The sequence below is a fragment of the Parus major genome, chromosome 11 (genome assembly GCF_001522545.3).
Source record: "Parus major isolate Abel chromosome 11, Parus_major1.1, whole genome shotgun sequence".
Classification (NCBI taxonomy): domain Eukaryota; kingdom Metazoa; phylum Chordata; class Aves; order Passeriformes; family Paridae; genus Parus; species Parus major.
In genome coordinates, this window is record NC_031780.1 from 6,173,820 (window position 1) to 6,194,060 (window position 20,241).

General features: G+C 50.1%; 1 protein-coding gene across 3 annotated transcripts in view; it reads left to right on the top strand.

The window, feature by feature from the left end:
- CSNK2A2 (casein kinase 2 alpha 2) overlaps nucleotides 1-20,241 on the top strand; it is a 31,722-nt gene that overhangs the window by 9,221 nt on the left and 2,260 nt on the right. Inside the window, exons 3-12 of one of the 3 annotated variants that reach the window (XM_015640095.3) lie at nucleotides 2,047-2,148; nucleotides 2,869-2,919; nucleotides 8,937-8,996; nucleotides 11,015-11,098; nucleotides 11,938-12,048; nucleotides 12,259-12,360; nucleotides 12,677-12,777; nucleotides 13,456-13,604; nucleotides 13,778-13,871; nucleotides 17,293-17,739. In XM_015640095.3, coding sequence (XP_015495581.1) covers nucleotides 2,047-2,148; nucleotides 2,869-2,919; nucleotides 8,937-8,996; nucleotides 11,015-11,098; nucleotides 11,938-12,048; nucleotides 12,259-12,360; nucleotides 12,677-12,777; nucleotides 13,456-13,604; nucleotides 13,778-13,854 — 837 coding nt within the window. In that variant the 3' untranslated portion in view covers nucleotides 13,855-13,871; nucleotides 17,293-17,739. Of the gene's footprint in view, nucleotides 1-2,046; nucleotides 2,149-2,868; nucleotides 2,920-8,936; nucleotides 8,997-11,014; nucleotides 11,099-11,937; nucleotides 12,049-12,258; nucleotides 12,361-12,676; nucleotides 12,814-13,455; nucleotides 13,605-13,777; nucleotides 13,872-17,292; nucleotides 17,740-20,241 lie in introns of those variants that run through there. The other 2 variants (XM_033517110.1, XM_033517111.1) reach the window with 2 other exon arrangements.

A 20,241-nucleotide genomic window follows, 5' to 3' on the forward strand; every position in this document is an offset into this window, starting at 1 on the left:
AGAGAGGTTGTAAGGCATGTTTGTCATAGCCAGGTAGTTCAGGGAGCACCTTCAGAATGTCAGATTCCTCTTTGAAGTTCCTTGGAAAACAGTTTGTGTGTGCATCTGCCTCACTGGACAAGCAGAGTAACCAAATTACATCCTCTAATTCCATCTTGACCTTCTGGTAAGATCTGTGCATGTGGGTGACACAAGGGCGGTGTCTGTCTCCATGCTGACATAAATTAAATTAGTTCCTAATGAAGCATCCTCCTCTCAGGTTCCAAAATGTAGCCCTCACTCTTGCTGGTTTCATACCCCTGCTCTGGCTGATTCTCCCTTTCTGTCCAAGCTCCCAGGAGCTCCAGCATTCTCTGGGTACTGCCCTGGGGCTGTTGGTCGCCCACTCCCCAGCAAGCCCAGCCCCGCATCGCTTCAGCTCTGACAGCTGCAGTGGCCTTGCTGCCATTTTCCACAGTGGCTTTATGAGGTGCTGACGTTCCCTGTGCTGGCATTGGTGTTATTTTTGGCACTTTGCTTCAGGCTGAGATTCTCATCTTTTGGCTTTAAAGTCTAGCTCATGCCTTTTAACTTGCAAGAGGAGAAGAGCAGGATTCGAATCTGAAGGTTTCAGCCACCTGAAGAGCCTGGAAAGACAGCATATTTTATCACTTACATAAACGCCATATTTTCCCACTATATAAAGCCTTCTGTTCCTTCTCCTGTCTGCTCATACATTTTTGGGGTCTGAAAACAGGGGTTGCTTTGGATTTGTCTGTAAGGGGGAGTATGAGTTGTTCCATCAGCACTCTGTGGCCATCATAGAAGAGAGAGGCTGTGGCAGAGGTGAGGTGGTGAGCGCGAGCTGTTGAGCTCCTGTGGCTCCTTGTCCTTCACACAGACATCTGCTAATGTGTGTTACTTTGGGAAGGTGCCTCATACCTTTGCCATTCCTCATCACACCCCTCCACACACACCAGACTCAGTGCCAGATGACGAATATTTTAGAAAGCTCAAAGTCTAAAGAGGAATTTTCAGCAGCAGCCTCAGAGATGGGGCTTTACCAGCAAAGGGCTTTGCCAGTGCCTGCAAGATGTCTCTGCAGTTCTTTTTTGGTGGTACTGGTGTGGCAGGAGGGGATGTTCCAGCTGTGGAATGAAGGACTGCTAGACTTGGTGACTTGCAGCTGGTGCTGCCCACGCTGGTCAATAAGCAAGGCTCGTTAAAAAAGTCTCACCTCTTTTCTGCTCTAAACTGCGTTTCCTTTCCAGCAGGCACAGAGCTAGGGTTGTCCTGGGAGGGGATGAGTTACAGAAACATCATTTGCATTGAAGTGAACCACTGGATCAGCAAAGTGTAAAAGCCAGCCCAGGCTCTGAGCCTCTGCCTTGGGAGCAGCTGTTCTTTGTCACTCTCCACAGGGTGATGTCCAGAGAAAAGCTTACTTTGCAAAGAGGGCTCCTGAGACTGAGCAGATTAGAGAAGGAGTCAAAACTGTTTAAAGTGTCTTTAGGCTTTAAATATAATCATGGTTATGGATGCAGGGACATGCAGTGCAGTTGGCTCTGTGCAGCTGAGGTGGTTGCAAGTGAGGCACAAGTAATCTTGGTGTTGGAGACTTGAAGGTTATCGTTTCATGGGATTAAAGTACTCATTGGGAAACAAAAGTATGGAAGTTGAAAAGTGAAAGACTGGTTAGTGCTGGTGAACAAAAGCAGAGGTAGGCCCACCATGCTTGTCCTATGGTTCTGAGTGCACAACATGAATTGGTATGCTGAGGTTACCACAGAGCAGTCCAAGGCACTTTTAACTATAGTTACTGGAGTCAGTTATGTTTGTCTGGAGTGGTTTGATTGTCCCCCTGATGCGTGGAAAGGTTTCATCAATGGGAGGGAAGTCCTAGTTCATGCAAGGTGTCTCTCTCCTCTTTGGTGCTAAAAATGTTCCCATGTGAGGGTGGGAGCAGAGAGAGGAGGGGAGGTGATGTGTTCCAGTCAAAATCAGTGGCAGAAATCAGTGTTAATTTCTGAAAGGACTCTCACTTCTAATTTCTTTTGTCTATTTAAGCCAGTGAAGAAAAAGAAGATAAAACGCGAGGTTAAGATTCTGGAGAATCTCCGTGGTGGCACCAACATCATTAATTTGATTGACACTGTCAAGGATCCAGTGGTAGGTGTCTGTGTTGGGGGGTGTGCTGGGATTGCCTTCCCACCAGCTGAAGGCATGGGCTGGTTGGTCTGGATGGGCTCCTCTTCCTTTCCATGTTCCCCAGACTCTTCAACACCCCTTGTGTGTCCTCTCTGAGTTGCCGCAGCTGATGGGGGAAAATTTTGAAGTCCTCCAAATTTTCAGTAAGAAAGTAGAGCCTGTAGCCTTCCAGCTTCTGTCTGGTATCTAACTACCTAAGTACCAGTCAGGATAACGAGATATTAAGCACTTTAATCCTTCTGGTTGCTGTCCTACGCAGTGACCAGCAGTCATGTCATGGTCTGCACTGCCACAGTTACCCCATTCCTGGGGAGTTTTCTCTGGCTGAGGGCTGTGACTCCCAGCCTGCTGGCAGCCCTGGAGAGGAAATGCTGCTGCAGTGTTGGCAGTCCTGGCTGACCTTTCTGCTGTGAGGAAGGCTGGGAGACCTTAGCTCCTGGTGACATGTTTTAGCTCACCCAGTGCTCTCTCTGTTCCATGGCGTGGCGGGGAGCAGCACTGGCCAAAATGCCGAGTTGGTGCTCAGTGTATGGGGTATAAGCAGGGCTGTGCTTTCCATGTCCTGCTCCTACCTTGCTTTCCCTAGTGAGGGCTGGGCAGAAAGCAAAGGCTTTCTCAGGTCTCTTGGAGCCAAAGAAAGGTCAAGTGCATATTTAAACCATGACTTTCTCTCTCTTGCAGTCAAAGACCCCTGCTCTGGTGTTTGAGTACATCAATAACACAGATTTTAAGGTGAGTTTGCCTGAGTGTGGAGGAGGGAGGCTTCCCATTTCTGTAAAGTGCTGTGATTTTTAGATAATCCTCAAGAGCTCTGGGGAGAATTTAGAGTTCTCACAATTGTCAGCTTCACTTTTCTTCCTCCATGTAAATCAGAAACCTGTTAATGGACTCTAGATGAAAAGGCATAAAAGGTTTGCATGCTGATTCTCCCAGCTCTGAGGAGTAAGGTCAACAGGTTAGATATTCTTACTCCCCTCTCAATTTAGTAATCACTGCTGTGCTATATATTCAGCCCAAGTTAATCCCTGAGCTGTAGTGTTCTGTTTACAGCAGTGCAGTTGATGGAGCTGGTGACACCGATTTATTCTGGAATCCTTCAGACCTGGGGACTGTGGGGTGGCAGAAGCTGGAGAGCTCATCTCCCACTGCCAATGGGCCTGGTACTGGGGGATTGAACATTCTTGAATACATCCTGAGAGCTTTTTTTCCTTGTCTGAGGCTGCAGCATATTCCCTGGCTCTTCTGTCTGGGGGCTCCAAGGGATATTACTGTTCCCAAAATGAGAGTCCTTCTGTCTGGGTGCAGCTACAGCTGCTTTTGCTTCCAAAATGCTTCTAGACAAAAGGGAGCTATAATTAGCAGCCACACCTATTTTATCGGTATCTTTCCTTCCCCCATGTGAGCCTTTACCCTAAGTCACTAAGTCAGTGGTGGAGAATTAATTGAGCAGTTGCCATTAGAAAGCCAGCAGTCATCTCTCCTGCACCATTCAGGGATCTCTTTCATTCCATGTTATGGGATGGTGGTTTTTTAATTCCTCTGTGTCCTGGATCATTATGTAGGTAGGTACAGGTTTTGTAGGAAGCAGATGTACCAAACACCCAGAGAAGAATCTTGGGGTGGTGTTGGTTTTCAAGGAGGCAGCTGGCTCACAGACCAGCTCCTGCAGCCCTGCATGCTGAGGGGCAGCACACATAGTTTCTGTCCCTCTGGGGTGGGTCTGGCGAGCTGGATGCTGCCAGCTGGGATGCGTGTGTGTAGCCAGAGCTGCAGCCATTCTGCTGTGGAGGTCTGAGTGCTGTTTAATCTCACGTAGAGATACACTGCAGGAGCCATAATAACAGCAGCTTGTAGCAGCATCTGCCCTGACAGCTCTGGGTGGGGAGAGGAGTGTTGCCTCCATCAAGTAAACAGCCATGAGAGGAGTGTTCTGTGGTGACCTTTCAGGGCTAATTAAAGCAGGTTTGGTTTGCCTGGGCTTTGTTGACATCATCTGAGCCATGCCAGTGCCTCCTGTGTTGGGAATGTGCCCCTGTGCTTCTCCTGTGACCCACAGCCTCCTTGCAAGGCTAGTCCTAGAAGTTTTTAACTTTCTGTTTAGAGACTTTTTAATTATTTAATTGATTTTTATTTTTAATAAAATATCTTGAGATAAGCTACATTGCTCAGGCAGTGGTACACCTTGCTGAGGATTGCTCTGTGTGTCCCCAAGTCAAAATGTGATTACGCCACTCTCTTGTGTCCTTAGAGGTAAAAATTATCCTCAAGGATATCCCCTAGAAACTGAAATGTGTTCATGAAGTGGAGTGTTCAGCAGTACCTTGAGGCTGATGGCCAGTAGGGACTCTTAACTGAAAAATGCTGGGCTCAAAGCCCACGGTCCTTTGGCCACATGGAGGGCCAGGCTAGGCACTGCTGCACTGCTGAGGAGCACTGGACTGGCCCTCTGCACAAGTGACAGTTTTCTGACTCTTGCAGCTCTGGCTGTTGCATTAGAAACAACTACATGAGCTTGCAGCAGACTTTTCTAGGCTCCTGGGAGAAAGCCTTGGCTCTTTGGGGAAGTCCAAATTCACAGCTGTACAAGTCCAAGACAGAAAGTATTGATGCTTTTGATGCTGATTGGTACAAGGCAGGAATAACTTGTCTTGGGAATGCAAGTGTGTCCCCAGGGCATGCAGTGTGGCTTCTTGTGTTCAGAGCTTATTTGTAACCTGAATTTCCCTAGCTGTGTATGGGGTGTGTGGGTTGTTTGATGCTCCACTCCCATGAGCTGTCTGCCTGTTTGAGTAGGTTCTTGGGGCTGCAACTAATTGCAGAGAGCTGCTTCTACTGAGGGTGCCTGTGGGTGTCTTCTTCTGTATAGAAACTCCCAAGATATCTCTTCCCTTGCTCTGAAGTGCCAAGTAGAGAGTACAGAGTACGTGAGAGCACTTGTGTTGGAGGTCTCAGCTTGCTCTGTACCTTTACACTTGGAACAGCTGGAGAGCACCTAGTCATTGTTCCCTCTGCTCCACGGTCCTTATTTCCCTGGGCAGCCAAGTTCTGCTGGAGTTCTGCTGTCACTCCCAGCCTGCTGGCAGCCCTGGAGAGGAAATGCTGCTGCAGTGTTGGCAGTCCTGGCTGACCTTCCTCCTGTGAGGAAGGCTGGGAGACCTTAGCTCCTGGTGACATATTTTGCAGGCGGCAGGTGGCTGCTGACCACTCCACAGCATTTATTTTTCTCTGTTCTGTTGGCAGTAGTTGCTCAGAAGCTTGGATGGCTGTTCAGTCATCTCCTTTCTGGAAGTTCTTTCCTCCAGCATTATTATTTTTTGCTTTGATGCTAATGCTTTGACCCCTTTGCCTGTTCAAATGGCAGAACACTGCTGATGTCAGTGTACCCATGGAAATGGCTGCTGGGTTTCCTCAGCTCTCTGTGCCTGAGCAGAAGCTGCAGTTCTGTGGGATCTAAGCTGTGGCTGTGGACAATCCCAGATCAGAAGCACAAGCTTTTATTTCACTATTCTTAAATGATGGTATAAACAGGAGACTTAGGTGATACCTCCCCAGAGCTGATTACATTTTCTTAAATTACCTGTCTGGGTCCCTCCTGGAAGCAACAGCACTGTACTTGCCAGGAGGATGAGCTGGAGCCAGACTGGATATGTATTCTGCTGTGTGAAGACAGCAGCTTATGTGCAGGGTTAGTGTTTCTCTTCAGACCTGCTGCATTACTTGTCATCTGAGAGCATTCAAGCTCCCCACAGTAATTTGCCTTAAATGAAAGTTGCACTGCAGAGCCACATGCAACTGAGGAACCATCAGCAAAATTAAATGTCTTTTGCTAATTGGTTTCAAACTAGAAATGAGATGCTGCACTTCAGCCACTGTCAGCTGTCACATATTTTGTAAGTGTGCCAGATTCTGCTCCTTTCATTGTCCCAAAGAGGCAAATCCCTTAGGAAAGAAGGGGACAGAGACAGGTCTCAAGGAGCAGTTGTGGATTGAGTTTGCTCTAGCAGGTTTGGAGCTGAGGATGAGACGGGCAAGAAAAGTGAGCAATGGAAGGTTGCTTCAGGATGTTCAGCCTGCTGGAGTTGTGGGTCCAGTGGGCTTTTGAGTCAAGTCTTCCATTTCACCTGCACTTTGGTGAAATATGTACATAGGTTTTATCCTTGTACATCCAGGGTTTGTTTAAAAAACAAAGGTTTTTATTTGTTTGTCTAAGCAATGCAGAAGTATAAAGGATTCTCCTCCCTTGTGTGGCTGCCAAGAGTGGGATGCTTAGGGAACTGTTTTCCTGGGGGTTTTTTGCTGCTGCTGCTGCCCTGCACCCCAAAGAAGTGTCTCTCCTCACAGCCACCCTGTTGCTCTGCAGATGCTGCTTCCTGCACGTAGCCAGCTGTGTTGCTCACTCAAGGGAGAGGAATGAGCATTTAACTCCTGTCAGCCCCATGGTGGGGGAAGTGTGTCTCTGCCTCCTGGGGCACTAACAGGATTCATTTATGATTGGTTATGTGATGTGTGCCAAAATATCACCAAAAGCTGGAGAGGGGTAGTGGCTGCCTGTTGGGAGGGTTTGGCCTTTCCTAGTGCTTTGTATGGAGAAAGGAGACCAGCCCAGGTCTCTGAGGCCCCATGGCATCCTGAGTGCTGAGCAGATGTTTGAGCTGGGTCTGAGTGATCCCCACAGTGATGTTTCTGATAATCCTACTCCACAGAGACAACTGTAAGAACAGAGTATGGGGCATGTCTGCAGAGGTGTCTGTCCTGCCCTGCTAGGCTGGCCAAAGGGATTTGGAGCCCACTGTCAAAGCCTGCTGGAGGCAGCTGCTGTGCTGGACCCACTTGGAGTGGAAACCTTGGCTCTGTCCTTCAAAGCTGTCTGTGTTCACTGGCTCCCTGCAGGGCTGAGCAGGCTCCTGCTGGGACTGCTCCCTGTGGTGAGCAGAGCTGAGCACTGCTGGCCACACTGGTGGCCTTAGCACTTAGACAGGTCAGAGGGACTGGTTTGCACAGGTAGCTCTTCTAGGGAAATCTGTTGAATGCTGTTTGCCCAACAGTGTTTGGGCTTATCATGGCCCATTGCTGAAGGCCATGAGCCAGAGAAGCAACAGCACTGCAGGTCTGAGAAGAACACTGGTGACCTCCCTTCAGTCTCCTTCCCATTTAAAGGCAGCAAGAAGCAGAGAGCCAGGGAATAGGGAATATGGGATCTAGTCTTGTAATGCCACTGCCTTTCCTGCCCTCCTCCTTCCCCAGGTGCATTGATGTTGCCAAGTGAAGTTGAACAGGGCAGTGAATGCCAGAAGGACATGTTTTACACATTTCTGACAGTGTTTGTAACCTAGGAAGCCATTTAAACAGACTTCTGGAAGGACTCAGCTGTCCTCTGTTGGCCCTGTGTCCTGCATCGGTTGTGCACAAGTCAGGAATCTATCCCTGCTATGGCTCTGTAGCTTGTGGCTATGTCTTTTTTGCTCCTGCTCACTTGTCTGCTTCACTGGGTTGTTCCAAAGTGTTAGGATCATCCCAGCTCACGAGAATACAATGCAGTTGTGTCCTGGAGGCTGTTAAAGCTCTGTATGTGTAAATGACACTTGTATGTTGTCAAATTATTTCTGATTTTGGGGCTGGGTGGGGGCTGTTTGGAGATGGCCTTCAGTAAAGCAGGAACCTGAGGATCTCAGCATGGGCCTGGAGGGGATCCAGCACCAGAGCTGCTTTTTTGGAATGTGAATTTCAATCCCTTGCTCTGGGATTTTTCCTGAAGCCGCCAAGTGGTGCCTGTGATGGACAGCGGGCTCCAGTGCTGATGCAATTGGTGATTTGTCTGAGCTATGAGATGATCCTTGTTTGTAAGAAAGGGCAGAGAGGTCTGGTCCCACTGCTGCCCTGTGAGTGTCCTGCCTTGCCCTGCCCTGGCATCTTGCCTTGCTTTCCATGGAAGAGAGAACAGCTCAACAAGGTTGGGCTGACACTGCAGCCTGTGACAGATACAGAGCAGAAGGCAAATTTGGGGCCAGCTGTGATCTGGTGTGGGAGCAGCAGGGTGATGAGTTTTCCTGTGATGGTGCTGGTGGCACAGGGCAGGTTCAAGTGCCCCCAGAGCTCTGTAACTTCCACATGAGCAGCCACAGAAGGACACAGGAGAGGAGAGTGGTAGCAGTGAGCACTTCCCCACAACTCTCCTTGGTCTCACAAGCATTCCTGTGCTCTTCAGTTGTATTAACCTTTACCCTGGGATAGAGGAGAGCCTCTGTGGCTCTAAGGCTGGCTCTCCTTTCTGCTTCCCAACCCCATGTTCCTTTAGATTGATGTTTTCCTCTCCCTGTCACACCCTGAACACTTGGACACCTTCCCATGTGTTCCAGCATGCCTGCTCTGAATGCTGTTGTCACTGCTGACATACAAAGTCATCACAGTGATTTGACAACAGAAAGTCACAATTGTCTGTGGCCTCCTCCAGAGCTTTTGCTGTGTCCCCCTTGGACAGACAGCTTGCCCATCTCCTGCTGGAAAGTTGTGACAAGTCTGAATGATGCCAGTACCATTTTACAGGAGCTTTTGCATCCTCCCTAGATTTCCTGGCAGGTCTGAGAGCAGGAGAGGAATGCTGCTGCAGGAATAGGTAGCATTCATAGGGAATTTGGAATGGGGTCAGTGGTTGGAAGCAGGTGGGGTGCAGGAAATGAAACTAATCTACATCTGGAGTATTTATTTTTTTCTCACTTTTTTTTTTCCCTCTCTCCCCAAATCTCTTTCAGCAACTGTACCAGATCCTGACAGACTTTGATATTCGGTTTTATATGTATGAGCTGCTTAAGGTGAGTGGCATTGCACGTGACAGTCTGGATGGGGAGACCAAGAATGAGAGTGGCAGTAGTGGGGCTCATGGGACACCATTGCTGAGAGGTTTCTTCTCTTGTGTTCAGTACAGAACACAAGTCTCATAACCTGGGAAGGTTTGGGTTTGGGAAGAGATCAGGTTACCTGGCTTGCTGTGAGGTATTGCAGCCCAACTGGGGGCCTTTGGTCACCTCCAAAGGGTCTGTGATTCTCTGAGGTCTGAAGTGTTTTGATTGTAGACCAGGTAGAGCTATGCTTGGTCTCCCTGTGTCTCTTGCACCATTGGGCTGCTGTGATCAACTCCCAGAAAAACATCAGAGCCAGGACAAGGCCCTTGGGGCAGGGCTGGGAACCTATGGTGTTAGGGAGAGTGAAGAGAGGGACTGGCAGCTCCAGGCATTCCTCTACTGCAGTATTCAAATGCAGCCCCAGAAGGTGAATTCTGCCCACTAGTTATGCCACATGTTACAGGTAACATCAATATTTTCCTTTGACACCTCCCAGCCAAAGCTTTCCTTGCTCCTCTGATGAAAGGTGAGGAGTGCCCTAAATACCTCCCCTTAACTAGCTTAGCTTGCACTTCCCCATGGAAATTCCCTTAAGGAGCCATGGCAGGTCTGTGGGATGTGCTGCACTGGCTCTTGGGGGTCTCCAGCTGCAGAACAGGGGAGGCAACAGGGCACAAGGAAGAGCTGCCAGGTTTGACTGATCCCAGGGCTGTTCTGTGCTGACCTGCAGCAGCTTGGCTGTGTCAGGTCCTAGCAGGGCCTTGACACTTCTGGGCTGGCACTTTGCAGCTCCCATGCTTCTGGAGATGAGTGGCACAGGCTAGGAAAGCCCTTTGTGCTTCAGGACACAATGACTGAAGGAGACTTCCTGAAACAGATCCAGTAGGCTCAAGGGAGGCTTTCTTCTCTGCACCTCCACGCTTCCCACCTGTCTGCAAGGGAAGGACCTTCCTACTGGATATTGGGAGTGGGCCTGAGGCAGCCTGGGATTAGGATGGGAGGGGTGATGAAGTTTAGATGATCCTTGAGCCTTGGCAACACAAGACACTCGAAGAGCCTCATCCCTGGAAGCAGTTTGTGTAACCTGTTACAGATCTCCTGGACTGGAGATGCGGGACTGGTGTTTGCTGTGAGTCCTGTGGGCTGTGAGGCCATGTGTCACTGCAGGGCTGCTCTCTGAGGCCTTGCTGTGATGGAAGCTATTGCCTCCTTGCTTCCCCTTGTGGCACAGGCCCAAGGACAGCATTGCTTCCCTGGCACTGATGTCTTGGATATTGAATGACTACAGGCTGTACCTTCTTTCCGTGCTGCTGGAGATCTCGTAGCATCTGATAGATGTTGATGGATGGATCTCCCTCCCCTTGGAGATGAGAAAACAACATTCTCACCTCTTTGCTCAAGGGAACAGCTGCGTTGGGGGGGCAAGTGGTGCAAGGTCATGGAGCTGGGGAGCTTGTATGTGCTCCTGCCTACAAGCTTGAAGCAGGTTTGCTCTCCTTCATGTGCTATCACTTGCCTTTTTTAAGTGCAACTTGGCTTAAATCAGCAGGGCAGAGGTGACTTTCTAGCTTGAGTGTGTTTTGGGGCACAAGTGGAAAGCCTCACTGGAAGTCCATAAAACTGTATGCATGTAGGAATCATTCCCTTTCTAGGGAAGAGAGCCTGACCTAGGAAGCACAGGGCTACCCAGGTTGGAGCACTGGCCTTGACTCCAGGTGGGACACCTCTCTGCATTGTGTTCTTCAACAACTGTGCAGGGAACACAGTTAGTTCCAGGAATTGTGACTACAGTAGGGCACAAGGTCCATACAGTCTTGTTGTCAGCTTGTCACTTTATCATGTGCAGTATAAGAGCTGAAACTGCTCATTCCATGTACCAGGATTATGGCACTTCTTGTGAGCTCTTGCTTCTGGCTGAGAACTGTTACATTGGTAATGTTGTGCCTGTGGTTACAGCCATGTCTAATGTGTGTGTGTGTGTCTGCCAGGCCCTGGATTACTGTCACAGCATGGGAATCATGCACAGGGATGTCAAACCCCACAACGTCATGATAGACCACCAACAGAAAAAGGTACTGTGACACCAGGGCTTTTCAGGGAAACTTGAAACTCTGCTGCCTCTGTACCCATAGCACATACCCCTCTAACCTTTCTTCACTGGCTCCCTTCCACCCATGCCAGCACCAGGAGATGGTCAAAATCCCACAGGGGAGCACCTCAGTGGTGTCCATGGCTTCCTCACTGCTGGGGTGTGCTGGTTAAACCACAGGAAATGGACAGCACAGGGGCCTACCCCACCCTGTCATGGTACTTGTGTCCCATTGAGTGCTGTGTGTGCCTGCTCCAGGCACCTGGAATTTGTGTCAAGGAACTAGTTGCTGGTCCAGAGGTCTGTCTCTGTCAATCAGCAGTGGCTGTACAGGCAAGACAAGGTGTATAAGGAAGGGAATGTCTTATTGGAGTCCTTCCCTACTAAGCTGGTTGTGCATCCCTGCAGCTGTGGAGGTGGTCTGCCTTGCAGGATGTGCTGAGCCCCTTCTACCCCATTTTCTGCTCTCAGTCCCCAGGTAAAATCAACACTGCCTTCAGCCCAGCCCCTCTAAACAGTGGAATAAGACTTTTGCCTGTTCCCTAGTACTCAAGGATCTGGTGGTGCTGGTAAGGAGCCAGCTGCCCAGTAGTAACAGTGTGCTTGGACTCAGAAGGCATTGGAGATCTCGAAGCTGGGTTTTGCCCCACGAGCTGATTTTAGGGAAAAGGGAAAAACCGATCAGAGAACTGCTGGGAGCATCTGCTGTCCACAGAGGGCCTCCCTTCACCCTGGGCTCCACACTTGCATCAAGGGATTGAGGTTTGGCCAGTGTGGCTTCACCTGCCTGGTTGGTGATGTGTGTTTCTATTGCCTGTTCAGCTGCGGCTCATAGACTGGGGTCTGGCCGAATTCTACCATCCAGCTCAGGAATACAATGTCCGTGTGGCCTCTAGGTACTTCAAAGGACCAGAGCTCCTTGTGGACTACCAAGTAAGAGTCTGTCTCCTCTTTGCTATCCAGTGATAACACTTGTGGCTGCACTTTAGCCACCTTTGGGTTGTCTGGTTTTGCCTGTCAGGGCATTGCCTGGGTTGGAGAGAGGCTGGCTGTGAAGTGCAAAGGCTGAGGCTGCCTGTGCTGGTGGGGAACCAGGCTGTGGTGAGTGTTCCTTTTCTGACAGCTTCTCCTTTTCTCCCTCAGATGTATGACTACAGCTTAGACATGTGGAGTTTAGGCTGTATGCTGGCAAGCATGATCTTCCGAAAGGAGCCCTTCTTCCACGGCCAGGACAATTATGACCAAGTAAAGACATTGCTACCTGGCTTACTTTGTGAAAAGTTTGTCCCCAGTTCATCTCTGTGTGTATAGTGGGGAGGCTCTGGGGATGGGACTGCCAGGCTGGGAGGATGCTGCTACAGGTTTTGTTAAGCCATTTGTGATTTTGCTGCCATGTGTAGGAAACTTGTTTTCTGCACATATTGCACAAGCAAGTTTCAAGGGAGAAACTCCTTCTGTCTGGGATGTTTCCAGAAGGAGGACTCTTAGATTTGGGCAGCTCTGCCTCTGCAGAAGAGTGATGGGCTGCCCTTCTGCTCTCTGAACATGCCTTTTGTTCCAGCTGGTTCGCATCGCAAAGGTCCTGGGCACAGATGAGCTGTATGGGTATCTCAAGAAGTACCACATAGAACTGGACCCGCACTTCAACGACATCCTGGGCCAGTAAGTGGAGAAGTGAAATGCTGCCATTTCTTCCATGTAAGCACTGAGAGAGAGATAAACTGCTGTCTGTACCCTTGAGGCACTCTCAGCAAAGGCCTGCTCGATCTTCTGGATAACAGTGCTGCTTGCAGGCTTCACATCTAGTTCATGTCATCTCCGGAAGTCACTGAAATGCAGGCCCTTTCCTTTTGTCTCTCTTACGATTCATGAGCCATCCCCTATTTCTTCTCTCTCCTGCTTGTTCACATCCTTAAAGTGGAGGTGTAGACACTGCAGTTAAGTGTGGGCTGAGTGGCTCAGAGTCTTCCAGTTGAGATTTCTGAAAAGGACAAGTGGAATGGATGGAATAGTGAGGACAGCTTCTGTGAGGCTGCTGGCAAGCCAGAGCAGTTCTGGTCCCAAGGATGTCACCCTGCCTGCCATATGCTGTTGTCTATTCCCTGTAGACAGAAGGGAATGTGCAATGTTGTGCCTTTCCTGGCACAGGAGGTCCATACAACTGTGTAAATAAAGAAGAGGATTTTCCACCTTTGGCAGGTGTTTGCTGGGCAGTAGCTTGTGCAAGGAAGAGCTGTGGGCTGTTTACCACAGCCACCCATACTCAGAAGTGGCTGGTGGCAGGCGATTCCCATGGGACGTCGGGGTGGTGCTGTGCAGTGACAGCTGCTCCCTTTGCAGGCATTCCCGGAAGCGCTGGGAGAACTTCATCCACAGTGAGAACAGACACCTGGTCAGTCCTGAAGTCCTTGACCTCCTGGACAAGCTGCTGCGATATGACCATCAACAGAGGCTGACTGCCAAGGAGGCAATGGATCACCCTTATTTCTGTGAGTCTGTGGAGTAGCTGGGGCCAACAGGGATAGATTTTGGCTCCCCACTCTGCCAAAGCCTAAGCAGCTCTGTGGGTTTTGAGGGCAGTTTCTTTGGAAGGATTTGCCTGGGTGGAGCTTCCGCATTATTAAATGCTGTTTCCTTTTCCTGCCTGGTCTGTCTCCTGCAGATCCAGTGGTGAAGGAGCAGTCCCAGCCCAGCTCAGAAAACGCTGTGCTCTCCAGTGGCATGACAACAGCACGATGAGGACTGGAAAACGACGGGTAATTCAAGATGTTTACAAATAAAAGCAAAACCTTCGGTCACACAGTGAAGGGAAAAGAACCAAGGACCCCCCCCCTTCTTCCCCTCCCCTTTATACTCGGCAGAAATCTAACCTTGTGGGGGGGGTCTTAAACCTCAGTTCCTCTCTGGTGGTTGTGGTTAATGTAACTCTAACCCTGTGGTACCAAAGCCCTGGGCAAATGGTCTTGCAAGAGCTAAATATGTAGTGATATCCCCAGGGCTCCACACAACTGATTCTGGTTCACATCTCTATGGATCCTTCTCTTCCTTCTCAGTCCAGCCTTCCCCACCACACTGGTGGGGACAAATTGGTCGTTCCACCATCAGCCCTTAGCATGCCTCTTTCTAAACTTGCCTTTCTGACTTGTAGACCCTGAATGAACCAAATTCAGGCTGGGGGTCAGCAGGTGCAACTCTGTTTTGAGGTCCAAGTCTTTACTGCTCACTCTGGGCTTGAATTTGGCCCTTGAATTCCAGTTTCAATTGTGAATGCCGGGGTTGGGGGGAGGGAGGGGGAGTTCAACAAAAAACAACCCACAAACCCAGCAGCATCTCGGGATTAGTTTGGAGCATTAAAACGAAGGCACTGATCCGAGTTGCTGGGGAGAGGATCCCCCCCCTCCAGTGTGTTTGACAAAGGCTCGCTCTGAGAAGAAACTCAATAGACCTGCTTTGGAAACTTGTGAATGTGAGGGCTGCTCTTGTGGCAGGAGAGGGGAGGGACTATCCAGACTTTCCCACCGAGCTCAGGAAAGTCAGTGTTGCAAGATTTCTTGTGATAGGTGTGCAACCACGTACCTCATGACGTGGCTCCCATGAGAATTCGTGCCAGACGCAGACTTGTGCCAGAGCACAGCTCTGGAGCGGTTCAATCCAGCACCGCAGGATGGAGGAGTGGAGAGGAGGCTGGGGAGGAGAGCACAGGGAGGGGGGAGGATCAACAAACAGCGGCGTCAGGATGGGGGCTGTGCAGCTACTGATCCAGGCCTTGGGATCCCACGCAGTGTTTTAACAAAGTCAGCCATTTGTTGAATTCTGGGGTGCCGATCCTGTTGGGGGGTGGGGGGTTCGTCTTATGGGTTCTTTCATCAGATCCCTCGATGGCTTTATAGCCCCACAATTCACAGTTGCCTCCTCTACTTGTTCTGTGTGTAACTTCATCAAGTGGTTCTGGTGACACTCAAACCTAGACGCTGGAGATAGTGTTTTCCCACCAGCACCTAAACACAGAATTTCCTTCTGCGGCATTGTTGAAATAGTTAATTTTTTATAAGGTTGCAATGTTTCTATTTGAAACATCTGTTTACATTCCATATTCCAATAAAGTTCTATTGGCATCAACAGCAGGTCAATCCATTTGTATAAATCACTGAAACCAATAAATATCTATACGTCTGAATGTCTGCCGTCTCAAATCTATGGGATAGCCAGAAGGCCTGAGAGCTGGAGGCCTTGTCTCCTCCAGGAGGGCAGGTCAGCTCTTCCAGCCTCTCTTGTCTGTGGTTTTTTTGGGATCTCTCAGTCTTTGGTTGCAGTCTTCCTGCTGTCAGCCCTGAGAGTTTCTCTGCAGCAGATCGTGTCTGCTGCCACGAGGCCGCAGAGGAGGTGCGAGAGTTTGGGCACAGCGTGGGGCTCAGCTCTTGTGCTCCACTGGCCTCAAACAGGCACTCACTGCCTGAGGGACAGACCTGACTCTGCCCTTACCTGGTGGCTCAGCCCAGGTCACCAGTGCATGGCTGGAAATTGGGGTTCTCCACCTGTGTACCCCCATGTTCGTCTGCATGGATGGCTTTGTCTAAAGATGTGCTGAGTAGGGAGTAGCTGTTTCCTTGCACCTGAGGCCATGGGGATCGTCCTGGGTGTCTGTGCTGAGGAGCAGCCTGTGGTTGCTGCCATCCTGCAGGGCCTTGCTAACATCTGGTCTCCTGCAGAGTGAAGGCATTGGAGTGTTCCCAGCCCTCTCCTTCCATCTGCCCACCCTTCTGGCTGCCTGGCCTGAGGGACAGGGGATTCTCTTGTGCTCTTACACTGTGCCAGTACCAGCAGGGTTGTTTTGGGGTTTTAATACCAAGTTTTGAACTGATTTTAAATATCTATTGAATTGCTCTATTGAGAAGTGGATGTTTCTCATGGCCTGTCCAAGTTGCTATGGGAGAAGTTTGTCTGTTCTCCAGCTCTTGTGTGTTGGCATTCCTAGCTCCTGGAGGGGCAAGGCAAAGAGGTGGGAAGAAGAAGAATGGGTTGAGTGGGGGAACTTTGATAGGTGAACAGTGTTGACCACTGTGCATGAGTGTGCTACACATAAATGCTTGACAGTGTCTGAAGCTGATGGTGAAATTTCAAGGTGGTGCTTCGGGAAGTATCTGTTTTGTAAACCTGAGTCAGGACTTCTTTCCTGGTACCCTCAAGCAGAGGAAGAGAGTTGCTCTTCCAGAGACTGAAATGGCTTTCCCTGATTGCAGTAAACAGAGAGGCTGGAACAACCTGCCCCTTATCTCCCCACATCCCTACCCCAGCTCTAGGGTAGGATAAGCAGTGACAGATTCATCCTGGAGGGAAACAGCAGCTGAGCAAGAGTAGTCTGGGAGTGAGGAGGGTGTGGAGTCTCCTGATCCCAGGGTAGTGGGGACGTTTGACTGCAGCTTGTGCCAGTTTACCTCTGCAGCCAGTGGCTCTTCCAGCACTCAGAGCAGGAAATCCCTCTCTCCTCTGGACCTTAGCAAAGCTTTCTCCTGGCTGTAGGGATAGCCAGGAGCTGGGAAAGAGTGCTTTGTCCCTAGGAAGTTAAGAGGACTGGGGAACATGCATCATCATCTGCTTTCTTCTGGAGAAAGTTAGGAGAGTCCTAGTGCATGTTCCTGGCCTTTCAGCTGGCCTGGCTCCAGCTCTGTAGGAGAGGTAGAGCATGGGTTTGGCTGAGCCTTCTAAGAGGAAAGGCTCAAAGCTGAGCCTCAGCAGCCTCTGAGGGATGGAAATGGATGCAGAAGGCAGCTTTGCCAGCTTGTCTGTTGCGAATGTGCTGGGCATGATGGGAGCTTTTAGTGGAATTATGGGAGGTGTTTGTGGTAGTGTGGGGAAACTCAAAACAGTAGGTCATGGAAAAAAAAGTCCAAACTTGTGTCTGGCTGTCTGTGACAGTTCTGCTTTGCTGGACTGCATCTGTCTCTTGCCTTGCTCAGCCCTGCCTTCCTTTCTCGCCCCTTTGAAAGCAGGCTGAGGTTCTCCTGCTGTCCCCGGATCCAGAGGGCCATGGAGGGTGCGCCTGGGCCTGGCTGGGGGTGGGGATGGCAGATGTGGGGCAGCATGCCCAGCCATCGCCTCATCACGGCACTGGAGGAGCTCCGTGTTGAGCTGGCAGTGCCCCGTGACGCTCACTTCCCTCCTCCCATCTCTCCTCAGGTCCGATGCTGTTGCTCCCAATTTTCCATAAGCAGAATGAGAACCAAATCAAACGTCCCATCGGCGCGGTAGAGCGACGGCGGGCGGACTGCGCGGCGCGGGCAGGGCTCAGAGCGGGGCACACGCCTGGCTGGACGGCACTCGCCTCGCTATGACCGCAGCCCTTCCCTCCGAGTGTTAAAGGTTCTTCTGCCTCTGTTTCCTTGTTGAGCTCCTCCTGACCCAGAAAGCGTGGAAATGTGAAGGGTGTGCAAAGCAGTTGTTGGTTAGTCGTTCCTTCCTCTGTTCTGGCTGTTCCCCCCCAACCTCTGATGGACCATGGTTAGCCAGCTTGTGCCTGTCTCTTCCAGGACATGGGGGTTGCAGGGGATGTAGTATCATGATGGACAGTTCTATACTATAATTGAAAGAATTCTATATTGTTGAATAAAAGTTTTAAAAGAAGCATGCAAGGAGGAGTATTCAGTGGGGAGGGAGCTGGAGAGTACTGGCAGAGTGAACTGTTCCCTGTGCCCAGCTAGGACAGGCTGGGTGAGGAGAGAAAGAGAAAATTGTACAGAATCAGTGTGGGCAGAGGCAAAGGAGGCACTTGCCACCTTTGGGGGTGTTTCTCCTTTCCCTGCTTAGACCCTCCCCCACTCTTCTGAAGGTGCTGGCCTGGGTGGTGACCTGCTCTGTCTCTGAACCACCAGAGCTCCTGTCTCTTCCTCTTTCTTGGGCTCAGGCTCTCTTCCTCCTCCTCCCCAGCACCATGACTGCAAAGCTATGAGCCTGAAAGTCCTGCCCAAAGGCTGCTGCACTGCAGATGTGGTCCTTCACTGGCAGTGCTTGGGAGAGTCTGGCTGCAGTAATGGTTGTTGGCCAAGCTGGGCTCTGGTCTTAGGTATTAATGAACCACTTGAAATTCTGTCTAAAAGCCCCCAGCTGGACTCTGTATGACTGTACATGATCATTTCTCTTGTGTTGTCCCATTCCTTCATTGCCCATATGTTTTTCCCTATGGTTTTCCCCTATACTGAAGTTGCCCAGGGGAAAGGGTACCTCTGAGACAAGGCTCTTGCCTAGGAAAGAGAGACCTGTTGCTGGTAACCAGGGAGGGGAGCTCAGCTGTGGGTTCCTGCCAGCACAGAACCACTCAAGCACTGCTCTCACCCAGCCCTGGACACTGACCAAAGTGGAATTGCAGGAGTGAGTCTTTGCCCAAGATTTGTAATGGGTACAAGTGTGGGAACACGCTGTCCTGCTGTGTTGCATCTGCTCTGCAGCCCAGTCAAGAGGGCAATGGCCTGGGTTAGGATTTCCCAGGCCGTGAACCTGGACCATGTGCTTCCAGGCAAGCACAGACTTGGTGCTACTGGAGAGACCTGCTACATTTTGGTCTTGTAACTGCACCCAGCAATGTGACACTAAAGAGGAGCAATGTTTCAGAAGCTTGCTGAAAATCTCATTCCTCTGAAGGCATCGGATTGCTGAGAATTCTGAAGGGAAGGAAATGCTTTGGTGGGCAGTTATTTCTGGAGCAGTCACTCTCTGCTCGCTTCTTGGACCAGGTTATTTTCTTAAGATGGGCCTTTTCCTCCATCTGTTATCCCAAATTCAATCCCTCTACACCCTGGGAATTGGAAGCAAGGGTGAGGCAACATGCCAACATCTTCCTACCTATCTTCCAGGTGGATAACATCAAGGTGTGAGTCTCTGAAATACATCTCTCAGAGACCTCTTTCCAAATGCCAGCCTCGATTATTAATATGAGTTAATGATTTACAGGGCTCTCTGCCTCTGCCCTCTCCTCTAGCCCACACATGCACAGCGAAGGAGGAGGGGCAACAGATACTATATTTTGTTAAAATTAATTGAGAAATAGGGACAATTTGAAACCACAACCTATTTCTGTGTGCAGCAAAACATGACATTAAAGTGGTAAGTGGAGAGTGTGTGAATGAGCCGGCTGTTCAGGAATGGCAGCTGGATATTTGTCCCAGTTGTCTCCTACCATCTGATTAAGGGAACAAGTTATTTCATCGTGCCATATAAAGCGTGCTCTAACCCACTGACTAAATATAGCTGATCATTTCTAACTAATGCCTTGCTTTTTGTGTGCTCTACTTGTTTGTGCAAGGAATTGTGGAGGAAAGAGAAAGTGCTGCTAACTGAGGTGCTGTGAGGGAGTGTTTGTAGTCCATGGGAGAGACAAGTACATCCAGCAGACAACATTGTTAGTATTTGGATGGGGCATTAGTTAACAACAGAGGCCAGGAGTTAACCTGAAGAACCATAAAGCTGGTGCAGAATGGTAACTTTTATGCTGTTTAGTGTCTGTAAATTGAAAATAGATGACATAAACGAGTGTTATTACAGCCAGAATAAATGTATGTCGGTTTAGAAATGTAATTTCTAGGCCAAGCTGTTCCTGTTAAGCCTCTTCAGCTGTGCCAAGGCTTTGTCTCTACTCAAAGACATTCTCACACCTGTAAAGCCGTACATCAAACCCCCAGTATTGCCAGGGTTCGGTATGTTATCCCTGCCTGGCTTAGAGCAGCAAGAAGACACAGGGAGGTTCCTAGGGCTCCCAGGCATGAGTGCAGCTAAAGGGAGCAATGAAGCAGAGCAAACACCATTCGAATGGTCCAGTCCTGTAAAACCAGCACAGGGAGCCCCTCGGGGAACGAGCAGAGCCCAGGCTGAGAAACACTCCACGGGCAAAAAGCATCCTTGGTAAAAGCAACCCACGGCGTCCCCTTTGGCCTGAGAGTCGTGAATTGCAGGGGGAGACCTGAGATGTTTTAGAGATGTCCCTGCCTACGGCCCAGGCGTTCAGGGAACGCGGTACCAAGCGCAGGGGAGCGGGCAGGGCTCCGGTAGCCCGGCCGAGCAGGGAGGGCAGAGGCCGCAGCCGCGGTTGCCGTGGCAGCGCTCCCACAACACGCGGGAAGTGCATCCGGGGCCGCC